Source organism: Malaclemys terrapin, chromosome 2 (genome assembly GCF_027887155.1).
Source record: "Malaclemys terrapin pileata isolate rMalTer1 chromosome 2, rMalTer1.hap1, whole genome shotgun sequence".
NCBI lineage: Eukaryota > Metazoa > Chordata > Testudines > Emydidae > Malaclemys > Malaclemys terrapin.
Genome location: NC_071506.1, coordinates 241,992,557 through 242,007,960, shown reverse-complemented (window position 1 = coordinate 242,007,960; position 15,404 = coordinate 241,992,557). Strand labels below are relative to the sequence as shown.

Sequence of the window (15,404 nt, the reverse complement as noted above, 5' to 3'; positions counted from 1 at the left end):
CATCTGGGCACAGACGGCTTCTCGGTCTTCACAAACCCTCTAGTCAGTTGTTTCCTCAAGGGCCTAGACAGGCTCTTCCCACAGACGCGTCAGCCTGTCCCAGCCTGGGACCTAAATCTAATCCTCTCCAGACTTATTGGCCCTCCATTTGAACCACCGTCAACCTGCTCCCTGCTCTGTCTCTTGTACAAGGTCACGTTCCTTGTGGCAATTATCTCGGCTAGACAGGTATTGGAGCTCGGGGCCCTCGCGTCCGAGGCTCCTTACACAGTTTTTCGTAAGGACAAGGTCCAACTCAGACCTCACCCAGCTTTTCTCCCAAAGGTGGTCTCCCAGTTTCACATGGGCCAGGACATCTTCCTCCCAGTGTTTTATCCCAAGCCACATTCCTCCGATACGGAGCACAGGCTGCACTCACTAGATGTACGTAGGGTCCTAGCCTCCTATGTAGAGAGGACTAAGCCGTTCCGGACGTCCATCCAACGCTGTGGCCCTGGCGGACAGAATGAAAGGTCTCCCTGTCTCTTCTCAACACATCTCGTCATGGATTACATCTTGCATTCGGGAGTATTACGGCCTGATGAAGTGCCCGCCCCACTGATTACTGCCCAGTCTATCAGGGCCCAGGCCTCCTCGGCGGCATTCCTGGCACAGGTCCCCACCCAGAGAATCTGCAGGGCAGCCATGTGGTCCTTGATGCATACATTCACTATGCAATTACACAACAGGCCAGAGACGATGCGGCCTTTGGATGCGCTGTGCTCCAATTGGTGCATGACTTTGACCCCACCTCCTAAGCTTTGGCTTGTGAGTCACCTGGTTGGAAGGGACATAAACAATCACTCGAAGAAGAAAAAACGATTACTCACTTTCTTGTAACTGTTCTTCAAGATGTGTTGTGCATGTCCATTCCAATACCCACCCTCCTATCCATCTGTCAGAATAGCCGGCAAGAAGGAACTGAGGGGGTGGAGGGTCGGCAGGGCTCTATATTGGGCGCCATGAAGGCACCACTCCAGTGCCCAGGCCAACCTTCCGGACGCTGCTAATTCTTTTTTGGATGGGGCCTTCAGCATCCGATTAGCTACGTAAGGGAAAATGAAAACTTTTTGCCTTCTCATGTACTGCTACTGGAGCCAGGCATTTGGTAAAAACTCTGGGTCCACTGAAGAGGCCAAAGGCTAAGACGCTGTACTGGAAATTGTCTGAATCAAGGACAAAACATAGCTGTTGCGGTGAGAAGCATGAAGGAAGGGATTTGAGTTGGACAGTATAATCTTCCTTTACTGTGTCTAAAACACGTGTCTGAAGTGGTGATTGTATGCGGTGTTGTTGTAGCAGTGTTGTTGCCAGGATATTAGAGAGACAAAGGGTGTGAGGCAATATTTTATGCTCTGTAAAACTGGGACAGACCAGATAGGATTTTCTGAAATTGTTTGAGAGCTTTCGATCAACATGTCAAACGTGAAGCCTAACATTAGGAAAGGAGGATGTGTCTGAGGATATGTCTATACTACGAAATTAGGTTGATTTTATAGAAGTAGATTTTTTAGAAATCAATTTTATACAGTCAATTGTGTGTGTCCCCACTAAGCGCATTAAGTTGGCGGAGTGCATCCACAGTACCGAGGCTAGCGTCGACTTTCGGAGCGTTGCACTGTGGGTAGCTATCCCACAGTTCCCGCAGTCTCCGCCGCCCATTGGAATTCTGGATTGAGATCCCAATGCCTGATGGGGCAAAAACATTGTTGCGGGTGGTTTGGAATACATGTCGTCAGGCCTCCCTCCCTCCATGAAAGCAACGGCAAACAATCGTTTCTCGCCTTTTTTCCTGGGTTACCCATGCAGATGACATACCACGGCAAGCATGGATCCTGCTCAGCTCACCATCACCGTACGTCTCCTGGGTGCTGCTGGCAGACGCGGTACTGCATTGCTACAGAGCAGCAGCTCCTTGCCTTTGCGGCAACAGATGGTGCAGTACGATTGCTAGCCATTGTTGTCATTTCCTGGGTGCTTCTGGCCGACCTCGGTGAGGTCGGTCAGGGGCACCTGGGCAGACATGGGTGCTCCTGGCAGATTTCAGTGAGGTCGGTCAGGGGCGCCTGGACATAAATGGGAGTGACTCCAGGTCATTCTCGTCTTTGTTTCGTCTCATGGAGATTCAGTCCAGCCTGGAATATCATGCGAGCTGGAGGCTTCTGCCTCAGGCTGCTCTCCCAGCCGGCAGCACTGCACGGTCACGCCTACCCCTTGCTCCCATGGTTCTTGAAGCCTGGACAGTAGTAAAGAGCAGTTAAACTATAGGCTGAGCAAGTGCAGAATGGTGGTAGAATGTAGCTCTGGATGTTTAAAAGCTCGCTGGTGCTGTTTGCTGACTAGGCTGTTTGCGATTAGAAGAGCACAGCAAGGCGCGCTGCGCATCACAGAGGCTTTGAAAACCAGTTTCATGACTGACCAGACTTCAGTGTGACAGTTGTGTGTGTTTCTCCTTGATGCAAACCCGCCCCCTTTGTTGATTTTAATTCCCCGTAAGCCAATCACCCTCCCTTCAAAATAAAGTAACTATTTTTTGTTTTGAAACCATGCATTCTTTCTTTATTAATTAAAAAAAAAAAAAAAGAGATAACGGACAAGGTAGCCCGGGTGGGGTGGGGGAGGAGGGAAGGACAAGTCTACATTGCTGATTGTAGTCACACTAAAAATCAAACTGTTTGAATGACAGCCTTCGGTTGCTTAGGCCATCCTCTGCAGTGGAATGGCTGGGTGCCCCGGGACTTCTCCCCGTCCTCCTCCTCCCCCCCACGTTCTTGGGCATCTGGGTGAGGAGGCTATGGAACATGGGGAGGAGGGGAGGCGGTTATACAATGGATGCAGCAGGGGTCTGTGCTCTTGTTGGCTTTCCTGCAGCTCCAACAGATGCTTCATCATGTCCGTTTGCTCCCCCATTAGCCTCAGCATCGTGTTCTGCCTCCACTCTTTGTGCTAACTTAATTTTTTCCTGGCCTCTGCCACTGAATGCCTCCATGCATTAAGCTGTGCCCTATCAATGCTGAAGGACTGCATAAGCTCAGAAAACATGTCATTGCGAGTGCGTTTTTTTGCCTTCTAAACTGCGATAACCTCAGGGACGGAGATGATGGACCTAGAAACATTCTACGCTCTACGATTCTGGGGGAACTGCATGGTCACCTGTGCTGCTGAGTTCGCCATGCTGACCAAACAGCAAATTCAAAAGTTTCCAGGGCTTTTCCTGTGTACCTGGCTAATGCATCGGAGTTCACATCGCTGTCCAGAGTGGTCACAATGGAGCACTCTGGGATAGCTCCTGGAGGCCAATACCGTCAATTTGCATCTGCACTACCCCAAAGTCGACCCAGCAAGGTCAATTTTAGCGCTACTCCCCTTGTCGGGGAGGAGTACAGAAGTCGATTTTAAGAGCCCTTTAGGTTGACGGAACATGGTTGGTTTTGTGGACATAGTCATTTTTAAATTGACCTAACGCGGCTAAATTCGACCTAACCCCATAGTGTAGACCAGGGCTTAGAATTTCTTTGACCTCTTCTTGAGCTTTCCTTCCTCTCTTATGTTTGAGAGAAAGCTTGCTGTTGGTGTTGCTGTTGATAGTCTGACTGCCTCTTCTCATTATAGAGGGACAAGGTGGGTGAAGTAGTATCTTTTATTGGACCAATTTCTGTTGGTGAGAGACAAGTTTTCGAGCTTATATAGAGCTTTTCTTATAATAAGACAAAGAAGAAAATGGTGTGTGGTATTGCCTGTGATGCCTGAACATAGGCATGAGGTGTTCTCTGTTGATAGGGAGATGGTTGCCATGGAATGCATCTCCTTCATCTTTTCCAGTACCTCATAAGTTTTTGAATTAAATAGTCCATCCCCTTTAAAGGGTAGATCTTCTATTTTAGATACTCTTTCCATAGAAAGAAATGATCGTAGCCATGCATGCCTATGTAGCGCTATTGCAGATGTTACAGCTTTTGAGATGGTATCGAGGACATCAAATGATGCCCTGAGGGCATGCTTAGCCCAGTTTTGTCCCTGTTTGTTGAGATATGATGTCAACTTCCTGTAATCCTCTGGGAGATTTTTTGTAAAGACTCATCTCTTATCTCACAGTTGAAACTAATACCTGGCCATCACTGCTTGATAATTTGCACATGCATGTTTAAAGAAGCTGAAGAAAACATTTTTCTACCTAGCGTCCCAACTTTTTTTCTTCTATAGCATAAGGGGTAGAAGGTTGAAGACTTCACCTTGCTCTTTGAAGTGATACTGCTATAATCAGAGTTTGGCTGAGGGTTTACACGAAAACAGAGAATCTTTCATAAGGGATCTGGTGTAATTTGTCAACATTTTTTGAAATTGGTTGGCACAATGATGGATTGGATCATAGGAATTTTGCTGATTTCCAAATACCTTCTAGCATAGGCAACAAAACCCTGCTTTTTGCAGTAGCCCCCAAACTGTCAGACTGGATGCATAGCCTCATTGAAAGCTACTGATGGTAATTTTAAAGTCTATACCATCCTATCAACTAGTTCATGAAATTAGATCGCCTCTACCAAAGAAAAACAGGAGTACTTGTGGCACCTTAGAGACTAACAAATTTATTAGAGCATAAGCTTTCGTGGACTACAGCCCACTTCTTCGGATGTGGGCTGTAGTCCACGAAAGCTTATGCTCTAATAAATTTGTTAGTCTCTAAGGTGCCACAAGTACTCCTGTTCTTCTTTTTGCGGATACAGACTAACACGGCTGCTACTCTGAAATCTACCAAAGAAGACACTGCTGTAACTACTCCCACATTGCCATCGTGCGATGAGCCACTTTCCGGTTCCATGACATATTGGAAATTTTCCTGTGGACATTCCTTCTGGTGGTCATCTTCAAAAAGTATAGCCTGTGCCAAAGAAAGAGTGCCATACCACTTTTCAAAGCTATGCCCTCAGAACACGTTCATATGCTAGGGGGAGGGAGGGAGGTGTGTGAGCACCCTAACACACACTGCTACCAGAATTTCTGTTGTTCTGGCTGCTCCCCCTCTGCGCATCCCGAGAGTGGGAATATGCAGAGGACACTTGAAGAAGAAAAATGTATTATAGTATTTTGTTGTGACATAACTCTACCACTCAGCTAGTCTATTTAGCAATTGAAATTTTTGTCCAAAATATAAATTAGCACTGAATGTTGTGGTAGAAAATAAAACTAGCTTCTGTTTGAAGTAGCATTTCCATTTTAACTGTGTTCATAAAGATGGTTTTATATCCCCATTTATTCAGACTGTCTGTAGTATATCAAAAACATTCAAACGGGAGTTAATAGGAAAGTGATTGAAACTGGGGATCATAATCTAAGAAGTTTTTGAGTTAAAGCTGTTTGGAGAAACAAGGTTTTATTGTTTCAAAATTGAGGCCTAAAAGTGGAACTACTTAGACAGTTGATCCCATATTGAAGTTCTGACCTTCATAAAAGTCCATTCCTATATTTATTTAGTCAAACCAATGGTGGTTTGCTGCTAAATATGTTGTGTGTATAGTGAGTGTGTAAAAACAGACCCTCTTCTTTCTGTTACATAAAACTGATATGTTCATTGTAATATGTTTAACATGGATGTGAATAATAGCAATTAAATTAGCCTTCCAGAAACCTCCTCTTATATTCATCCTTGTTTGAAAAGCTACTGTTTCTAGTTTGACACACTGGGACAAATTAACCCCTGGTGTAACTCCATTGAAATGAAATGGACATGGGCAACTTCAAAATCACAATTCTTTCTGAAATTAGTTTATCTACGTTAATTGGAAATAACACCTAAGATTACTATAATGGAAAGGTTAGTCAGTTTGTTGATTTGTGCATTTGATAACACTTCTTGGATAGTCATTTCACTGTTTCCCCTGTATAGTCAGATAAGAGCATAGGAATTACCATATCAGATCAGTTGGCCATGTAGTTTCAGTATCCTGTTACCAACTGTGACCAATACCAGATGCTTTTAAAGGGAGATGCGGTAGGAAAAACCTTTCTGAATTTAACAGGTAGAAATTGTGGTTTTATGTTAGAAAAATTGAAAATGGAAAAGTTTGCCTTTGTCTTCTTTTCTCCCTCCAAATATTTATTAAACATTTTAGTAAATTGTACAACACTTAACTCCCAATACTTAGACGTTGGTTTATGCCTTGAAGCATGAGGGGTTTTAGAGAGAGAGAGAGAGAGAGAGAGAAGATGCCAGACCTAAGTATGAACTTTTGTGTTGTGGTGATGGACTTTATTTTGGGACCCTGATGGTTTTGAACTATAGCTCTTATTAAACCAGCCCCAGGTAAGGGTGGTGTTAAACCAGAGAGAAGCCTGTATGTAGTTCTTAAGGGGTCCGGGAGAGTGGGAAACAGAGGCAGGTGCTGCAGAGTAACCTCTGGCCAGGAGAGGGTGATCAGGAGGCAGCTGGACCTTCTATAGTCTGCCTGCCAGACGTCACATTGCAGGATTGAGGCCTCAGGGTCTAACCCAGTAAAGCATATAAGCATGTGCTCACTGTATGGATGTGAGTAGTGCCTTTAAGCACATAAGTAGTTCCAATGAATATAAAGTTATGCATGTTAATCCCTTTGCTAGAATGGGCTTCAGTTATTTTTTTGTGGGTTTCTTGCATAGCAACTGAAAAATTTAAAATAGGGAAGTGTAATTTTAAAATCACAGAAATTGGCAGAATGTCTCACAAGTGGGTGTGTAGTACCTGAAACTATTTTTGTTATTTTTCGTTTTGACTAGTTTTCAAGTTGATTGAGTACCTTTAATAGAAAATTATACCAGAGACTAACTTTTATCATTGTGTTAAAATGATAACCTAATCATATACAAGTCACTGATCTTGCATAATATTTTTTTAATTTAGCTAATTTGCTTTGTTTCTTATATGGTATTTATATAAGGAGAACAATATTTTGAATTTTAAGAATACTTAGTTAAGACAGAAGATTCTCAGCTGGCAAATTCTGTAACCCATACGGACATTCTTAAGAACAAAATGTTGGCAGTGCTATGTATTACATGCCAGAAGTCTGAGTCTCAAAGCAATGAGGTTGATGTAAACTGTGCAGACATGTCTGCCACCATATAGAGAGCATTAATTGAGATTTGAGAAGGAATCAGTCTGGGTTACAGGGTCAGTCTGTTGATGTTGCCTTCATGGTGTAGCTGTAACTTAATGCAATTGAACATTACCTAAAGAGAAGTACAGACATAATTTGCAAGTCCTGAGAAAGCAGGCTCTTTTGCCTTTAGCTTATTCAGTATAAATTGGAAATTATTCAACCAAGAATAATTAAAACTTAATAATGTGTTTGACATAAAAATAAGGACATATAATTGGTGTGATTATGTAACATGACTGAATAACTGATGAATATGTTTATCTTTAAATTAAGATATAAACCAGAAGCCACTCTGCATAAATTAGCATTGCCAAACTCTAAATATTTTCCCATTAATTTTTTAAGAGACAAAATAATAATAATAATACTAGCTTAATTCTAACTTTCTTAATTCAAAGAACATGAGCTTAAGGTATTTTTCTTATATTTAACAATGATGCATTTTACTCGCCTTTTTAGAAACTTGACCTTGAAATCTATTTACTTGACAAACTTTGATTTCCTCTGTCACACAAAAGCATGGATTTGTTAGTACAGCTTGTTCATCAGAGCTGGGATTGGAATTTTGTTTGTTTTTTTCACTAATAGAGCACAGAAGATTTATGGGAGAGGGATGGAAAGCAAATTATTACATAAAATTGCAACTAGAGAAGAAAAAATTAATAATTTTTGTTTTTTTGTTTTTTGACCTATCAACTGAGACATTCTATACCTTGGGGGAGCATACTGTAACCCCCATATTCCACATTTCCATATAATCATGATCTTAAATATAAAGCATGCCTTGTAAGGTATCAGGGGAAAGGTTATGATCTGCTGAAAGTCATTTCTCTATCCATATATGTATATCATTAATTCATATGAAGTTATGAGAATTGTGTTGTATGATTGTCACTAAAACATGCTGTAAGTTGGGAAATCAGTCAGATATTAGCTCCCCAGAAGCAACAGCAAGGAAAATAACCAGCACCCAGGTGGAATGTGAAAAAACCCATCAACAACCATTGTCCAGCCAGGGAGCTACAATTCAGTGACTCACCTGCATGAGGCCACACCAGGAGAATTACTCAACCTTGCCGGGAGACTCAGCAGTTCATCCAGACATGCCTTGACTTGTGTTTTCCAAGCACATGGACTGAGGGTGTAAAACAGACACAGTGGCCTCATGCTAGGCCTTTCTAGTTCACCCACCTACGCTGCAAGCAATAAGGACACTCTGAAGACTCCAACTGGGGGGACTGGCCCAGATTTCAGGGGTGAAATCTGTGTACTATGAACTGCAATATGCAGTGGGGTGAGAAAAACTGCTTAGTCTAGTTGTTGCCAAGCCTAATAGGGTTGAGAGTTTAGACTACATGCTTATATTTTATTTCTTTTGGTAACTAACTCTGACTTTTTGTCTATCACTTAATATCACTTAACATCTATCATTTGTAGTCAGTAAATATGTTTTACTGTTTATCTTTACCGGTGAGTTTGCCTGAACTGTGTGGTAAATCTGCTCAGGTTTTGCAAAGACTGGTGTATGTTCACTTTCATTGATGAAGTGGTGAACCAATTAATAAGTCTGCACTGCCCATCTTGAGCAGTGCAAGACAGTATATTCCTGGGGTACAGAGCTGGGAGCTGGAGGGGGATTTGAATCAGGTGTCTTTCTCTGTGTGATTGATGAGTGGCTCGGGGAGCATTCATGCAATCTAGCTGGGTGTGGGGTCTCCACATGCAGTTGTGCTGAGTGATAACAGCACCTGGAGGCATTGCTGGTGAGAGACATCCCAAGATGGAGAGAGTTCAGTGGGCACATTGGTCTCACAGTCCCAGGCTGCACCCTGGGGATTCCGTCACACCAACCATTATACTATTATCTCTACTGTACTATTTATACTATTATCTCTTTTTAAACTTCATTCTTGTAGGATGAAAGGTAGAGCACTCTAATTTCTAATTCAGCTCACACTAAAATAATTTATTTCAGGGTAAAAGAGTTACAGCTCAGCTAATAACCTTATGTTATGCTGCAGCTCATGATTTACTAAAAAAAAAAAACAGTGGAATCCATCAAGCAGGACGTCTTTGTTCCGACTACTAATTTAAAAAGGCACTACAACTATTGGTATTGGACTTCTTATAGCACTTAGCAATATCTCAAGTTCAATAAGTTCCTGTTTAAAAGATTATAAAGACAAAATAATGTGTAAAATCTCATATGTTATGCTGGTAATAAGAGTAGCAATGTTTGTTATTGCAACCTAAGAATGTTACACAGGTAACATAACCTTAAGCAGATGAAATGGAATGAATGAAATCTTAAAAATGTTGTACATTTTGGACAAGTTATGCAAACTTGTCTCCATAACATTTTCATTTATATTAAAAATCAATAAGCAAATTTCAGTGTGATTGACCTACTGATATGCAAAACGAATACTTTGATAATATCACTAGTAAATGGGGCTCCTTATATTTTGTTAAAAGAATGAGGAGTACTTGTGGCACCTTAGAGACTAACAAATTTCTTTGAGCATAATCTTTTATGGGCTAAAACCCACTTCATCAGATGCATGCAGTGAAAAATACAGTAAGAAGATATATATATACACACAGAGGACATGAAAAAATGGGTGTTGCCATACTAACTATAATGAGAATAATCAGTTAAGGTGGGCTATTATCAGCAGGAGAAAAAAAATGTGTGTAGTGATAATCAGGATGGCCCATTTCCAACAGTTGACAAGAAGCTGTGAGTGACAGTAGGGGGAAAAAAATAGCATGGGGAAATAGGTTTTACTTTGTGTAATACCCATCCACTCCCAGTCTTTATTCAAGCCTAATTTAATGGTGTCCAGTTGGCAACTTAATGCCAATTCTGCAGTTTCTCATTGGAGTCTGTTTTTGAAGTTTTTTTGTTGGAGTATCGCAACTTTGAGGTCTGTAATCAAGTGACCAGGGAGGTTGCATGCATCTGATGAAGTGGGTTTTAGCCCACGAAAGCTTATGCTCAAATAAATTTGTTAGTCTCTAAGGTGCCATAAGTACTCCTCGTTCCTTTTGCTGATACAGACTAACACGGCTACCACTCTGAAACTTATATTTTGTTCCTTACTTGTAGTACATATGCAATTTTTATTTACAATAACCTAGAGAGTTTTATTTATTATACATCTGCTTCATAAAAACTGAAAATTTAGGGTTTTTCTAAACATCAGATATTTATGGTTGACAAATAAAATGAACTTTTGTATGATTGACACTGTTTGAAAATTGTAGGGTTTTTTGAGGTTTAAAATCACAGTCATATGGTAAAGTATGTCAGTTCAAATTTGTCTTTCAATCTGAATCTATCCATGTATGTGGATGCTCTTTACACTATATTGGTATTTTTAGATTCTAAGTGGCACGGAAATTTGACAAACCAACATTGTTGAATGTTTTGGTTTTTTTTAGATTTGAAATAAAGCAGTTTTAAACTATTAAAAAAAATCTTTGTGATCTTAATAACTGCTGATATATTCATTTATGCGTACAATGTTGTTGTAGCAGATGTGTTACTTCCAGGATATTAGAGAGACAAGGTAGGTGAGGTAATATTTTTATTGGACCACTTCTGTTGTTGAGAGAGACAGGCTTTTGAGGTTACACAGAGCTCTTCCTTGGGGCAGATCTAAAAAAAACTTGTCTCTCTCAGCAACAGAAATTGGTACAATAAAAGCTATTAGTTCACCTACCTTGTCTCTCTGTATACATTTGTTTTACTGTAGTTCATTTGTACCATAGAAAACTTTAACTGTGAACTTAATATTTGTACATGTGAAAATATAGAAGGGTCACTGTAATATTTGATTGTAGAATTACAAAAAATCCTAGCAAGAATAAATGATTTCTTTTTAAATTCAGATAATTTTTAATTTTGTATTTAAGAAATGTATCATATGCAAATGGGCTGTTGTGTAGATGGCAAAAGCTTCAGCTATTTCAGGTCAAGCTGAATAATTTTCATATGTGGAAGTAAAATTGTCTCAATGTAATACTTAGACAAAAGCCTTCATATTGTGAGTTCTTAAAACCAAATTATTTGAACAACAGTCTCAAAAGAGATAACATGTGAAACTTTTTACAGCTTTACCATAGGAAACTCAGACTGTTGAGCGACAATTTTCCCAATTCACAGCATTAGAAAATGCACAGTTTTATACAGTCAGAAGTTAGTGAAAAGGGTGACAACTGCTGCACACAGAACTTCCAGTTTTGTAGATAGTAGAAACTTTCATATGCTGATATCCTGCCCCTTGTTAGAAGAGACACGTAGGGGAATTATGATTATAAAAGCAAGATTGTCACTTGTCCTCTGACCCAGTGGAGGGCAGGAAGAGAGTATAAGACCTCTTCATACTACTTTCCTATTTGGGCTGGCCTGTGTTGCCAGTCTGTGGATAGGAGACAAAGCAGGCTCCACATTTCTCTCTCTCCCCACACATAAATGTACTGGCAAGCAGAGCTGAGCCAGCACAGGGTGGGAAGATAGTAATCTGATACTGTTATGGGCCAGTAGCAGATTATTTCCTGTTCGGAGCAAGGAAAGAAGTTGATGGGGAATTGGCACACTAACTCGCAATTCCTTCCTGAATTGCTGTTGGGGCATTATGTCTACCCACAGCCTCTTACAGAGAATTAGTAGCAATGGATGAAATCCTGGTCCCCCTGGGTATATTTACACTGCAGTTAAACACCCACAGCTGGTCTGGGTCAATTGACTTGGGCTTGCGGGGCTTGGGTTGCGGGATTGTAAAATTACCGTATAACTGTTCAGGCTCAGGCTGGAACCCAACCTTATGAGGACCCCATGAGAGGACAGGGTCCTAGATCCCAGGCTCCAGCCCAAGACCAAACGTCTACACAGCTATTTTTAGCCCCACAGCCCGAGCCAGCTGACCCAGGCCAGCCACAGCCATGCCATGGGTCTTTTATTCCAGTGTAGACATACCCTGAAGTCAAAAAGAGTTTTCCCATTGACTTCAACAGGGCCAGAATTTCTCCAGTGTGTCAATCTACCCCAAGATGTTAACATTCGATAGCTGTAATAACTGACTTTGTAAGTGTCCTTAAGTAACTTATTATACTTCTCCATAGCAGTAGCTCTAATCCCATGAGTAGTCTCACCAAAAATGATGGGACTACTTACTATGCATGAGAGCTTTCAGGAATAGGGTCTGAATGGCTGTTCCACATTGTTTATGCTTCCAAAAATTCTTGGTGAAGTCGGTGAGAGTTTTGGGTGTGCAACGAATGCAGAATCAGACATAACATGAAGAAATTATCACTTGTAATAATTGCTTGTTTCATATATTGTCGTAATACCTATTGTGAACCTATTGTTTTGAAAGTTTCCTTCTTCTTTTGCTTTTAACTCTTCACTTGAATCAATAAAAATGTGGTTCTTAAAAAAAATAAAAAAATAGAATGGATCTAAACTGAATGGTCAACTTTTATCATATGAAAGGGAGAATAAGTTTTCCATTTAGTTTATGATTGACATTAATAGAAGGGAGATACTAGCAGTAGTGTTAGCTGTAAATAATGTACATTGTATGTTATCCCAAAATATATACTGTAAAATGTAGTGTCCATTGCGGGCTGCAGTCTCCAGTATTTCAAAAGATATGTTCACCTCTAATTTTTATTAGTAAAATATAGATCTTTTTAATGAGGCAATCATAAAATGCAAACAAATCCATATCCTATAATAGCTAAATAATTTTCTTTATATATTTCTTGAAGACTGGGACAGGGAGAAATTACTTGAAGCATGGATGTCTAATCCAGAGAACTGCTGCCAACGTTCAGGTGTTCAAATGCCAACTCCACCTCCAAGTGGGTATAATGCCTGGGACACACTCCCTTCACCACGAACTCCCCGCACCACTCGCTCTTCTGTGACCTCCCCTGATGAAATCAGCCTTTCACCAGGAGATATTGAGACAATTCTGGTATGATTTATTCTTAAGAAAGATTCCTTGCCTTTCACTTTGTGAATAGTTAGAGGCACAAAGTAATGTATTAAACATTATTAAAAAGTTGTTCTGGTATATAATGCTTTGCAACTTGTGAGAAAAACTTCCATAATCATTGTGCAGTTGGTTTTTAAAGTATGTTTTTAGTTCCTTATAAATAGGACTGAAATTAATTGGGAAATTGAACTGATTTCCCCCTCCTGTTTCTCTCCCCCCACCTTCTTCACACACCCCAACATAGTGCGAGAGAACTATTTTGTCATTTACCTTTGCAAAATAACCTTGGAAAGAACATGAGATATTTTCTTTTCTTTTCTTTTCTTTTCTTTTCTTTTCTTTTCTTTTCTTTTCTTTTCTTTTCTTTTCTTTTCTTTTCTTTTCTTTTCTTTTCTTAAATGTAAGCAAACACTGAAGTGTGCATAGAATCATAGAAATGTAGAGTTGGAAGGGAGCACAAGAGGTCGCCTGGTCCAGCCCCTTGTGCTGATTCATTTTAACAATTGGCTTTATAATGACACAAGTTGAGCATGTGGCTGGAACAAGGGACACTGTTTTCAGCTTGACTGCCACCATTATAATGTAGGACTTCTGATTTAACAAGATAGGATCATACCAAGTGTGTGTGTAGCTCAGCATTTCTTTGGAGACTTTTTATCTAGATGTTCAATTCCATGGTATCCATTTCCTTGAACATACTTAAATGCTTTGAATCTTCCCTTTTTATATTTTTCATTAGGAAACAAAGTTTTCTTTGTTTGCCTTTTAAATGTCAGCCTACTACTGTACTGTAAGATTATAAATAATTTTGTTGTGTGAGGGTTGCTTTAAGCAGTTTACAAGGCTATCACAAATTTCAGATATAAAAGAATCTTTCATTAAAATCAATAATGCTCTTTGGAAGACAGAACTCTCTTTTTCTTAATCCACAGCTGTAACTTTATAAAATTTGTGCTCAGTGTCCTATTTTTTAGGAGATACATAGTTTTGTAACTGGGTTATCCCTGGGCATCATATCAAAGTAAAACTTTGCATTCAGTATACAGACAACCCTTCTCTAATTTTAAAATAGTACAAAAAAGGTATATGGCATTATAGTTTATCCTTTTTTATATCTGCTGCAATACTTTTCCTGGAATAGAACTTCATGTGAAATGAAGTGACAAATGTATGTTATATTGTATATTTCCCTTTCTTAGTATTGGGGGCTTGTGATGGGAATGCAGGATTAGACCCACTATGAAATATGATGGTGAATGTAGTTTAATATCTGTGGTATTAGTTTTATATCTGGATTTAAATTGTGTGTGTGTGTGTATATATATATGTGTGTGTGTGTGTGTGTGTATATATATATATATATATATATATATATATATATATATATATATATATATATAGCTAGTTTACTTCCTGTTTTACAGTCTTCAATTGTTAAAATGGATCCTTTAAGAAACTAAAGAAACAAGTACGATTGTTGTTAGAATTTCAGATTTTATGTAGAGATTTTTTTCTATTAAGATGTTTCTCACTTAAAATGCTCATCTATGCACAAAAAGACAAATCCTGGGCCTCATTAACATCCCTATGTGAGACAAACACAAAATTGATACGCATAGGGGCCAGACACAGCGGCTGCTTCCGGGAGCAGCGCGGAGCCAGGGCAGGCAGAGAGCCTGCCTTAGCCCCGCTGTGCCGCCGACTGGGAGCTGCCTGAGGTAAGCACCACCCAGCCAGAGCCTGCTCCCTGAACCGCCTCCCCCAGTCAGAACCCCCTCCCGTACCCTAACTTCCTCCCAGACCCTGCACCTGCGCCCCAACCCTAAGCCACCTTCCACACCTAAACTGTCTCCCAGAGCTCACATCCCGAACCCTCTCCTGCACCCCAACCCCCTGCCCCAGCCTGGAGCCTCCTCCCGGAGCCTGCACCCCCTCCCACAGTGCTGGAGGGATCGAGCACTGAGACTGCTAACTTCCCCATTATCTTAGACTGTCCTTACAGGGGCCTGATAGCAAAGAGATGTGGCCTCCCTCTGAGATTGACAGGAAGGGCCACACAAACCTACAGGGTGCATTCAGTCACACATATATCTCTTTATGTGTTTGCAAGATCAGGATCTTAATTTTCAATATTTTGTTTTTTTCTGATAGCACTTTTTATAAAATTCAAATAAGATATCCTACCACTAATAAGATGGAAGGAAGGAAGAAGCCTTTATAATTTAGC

The 15,404-nt window shown here is 40.4% G+C and overlaps 1 protein-coding gene across 4 annotated transcripts in view; it reads left to right on the top strand.

Annotated features, from left to right (window-relative positions):
- Window positions 1–15,404, top strand: part of ANKIB1 (ankyrin repeat and IBR domain containing 1) — a 171,257-nt gene that overhangs the window by 111,147 nt on the left and 44,706 nt on the right. For all 4 annotated transcript variants that reach the window (XM_054020473.1, XM_054020474.1, XM_054020472.1 and 1 more), the window contains one exon: window positions 12,948–13,156. In XM_054020473.1, coding sequence (XP_053876448.1) covers window positions 12,948–13,156 — 209 coding nt within the window. The remainder of the gene's footprint in view (window positions 1–12,947; window positions 13,157–15,404) is intronic.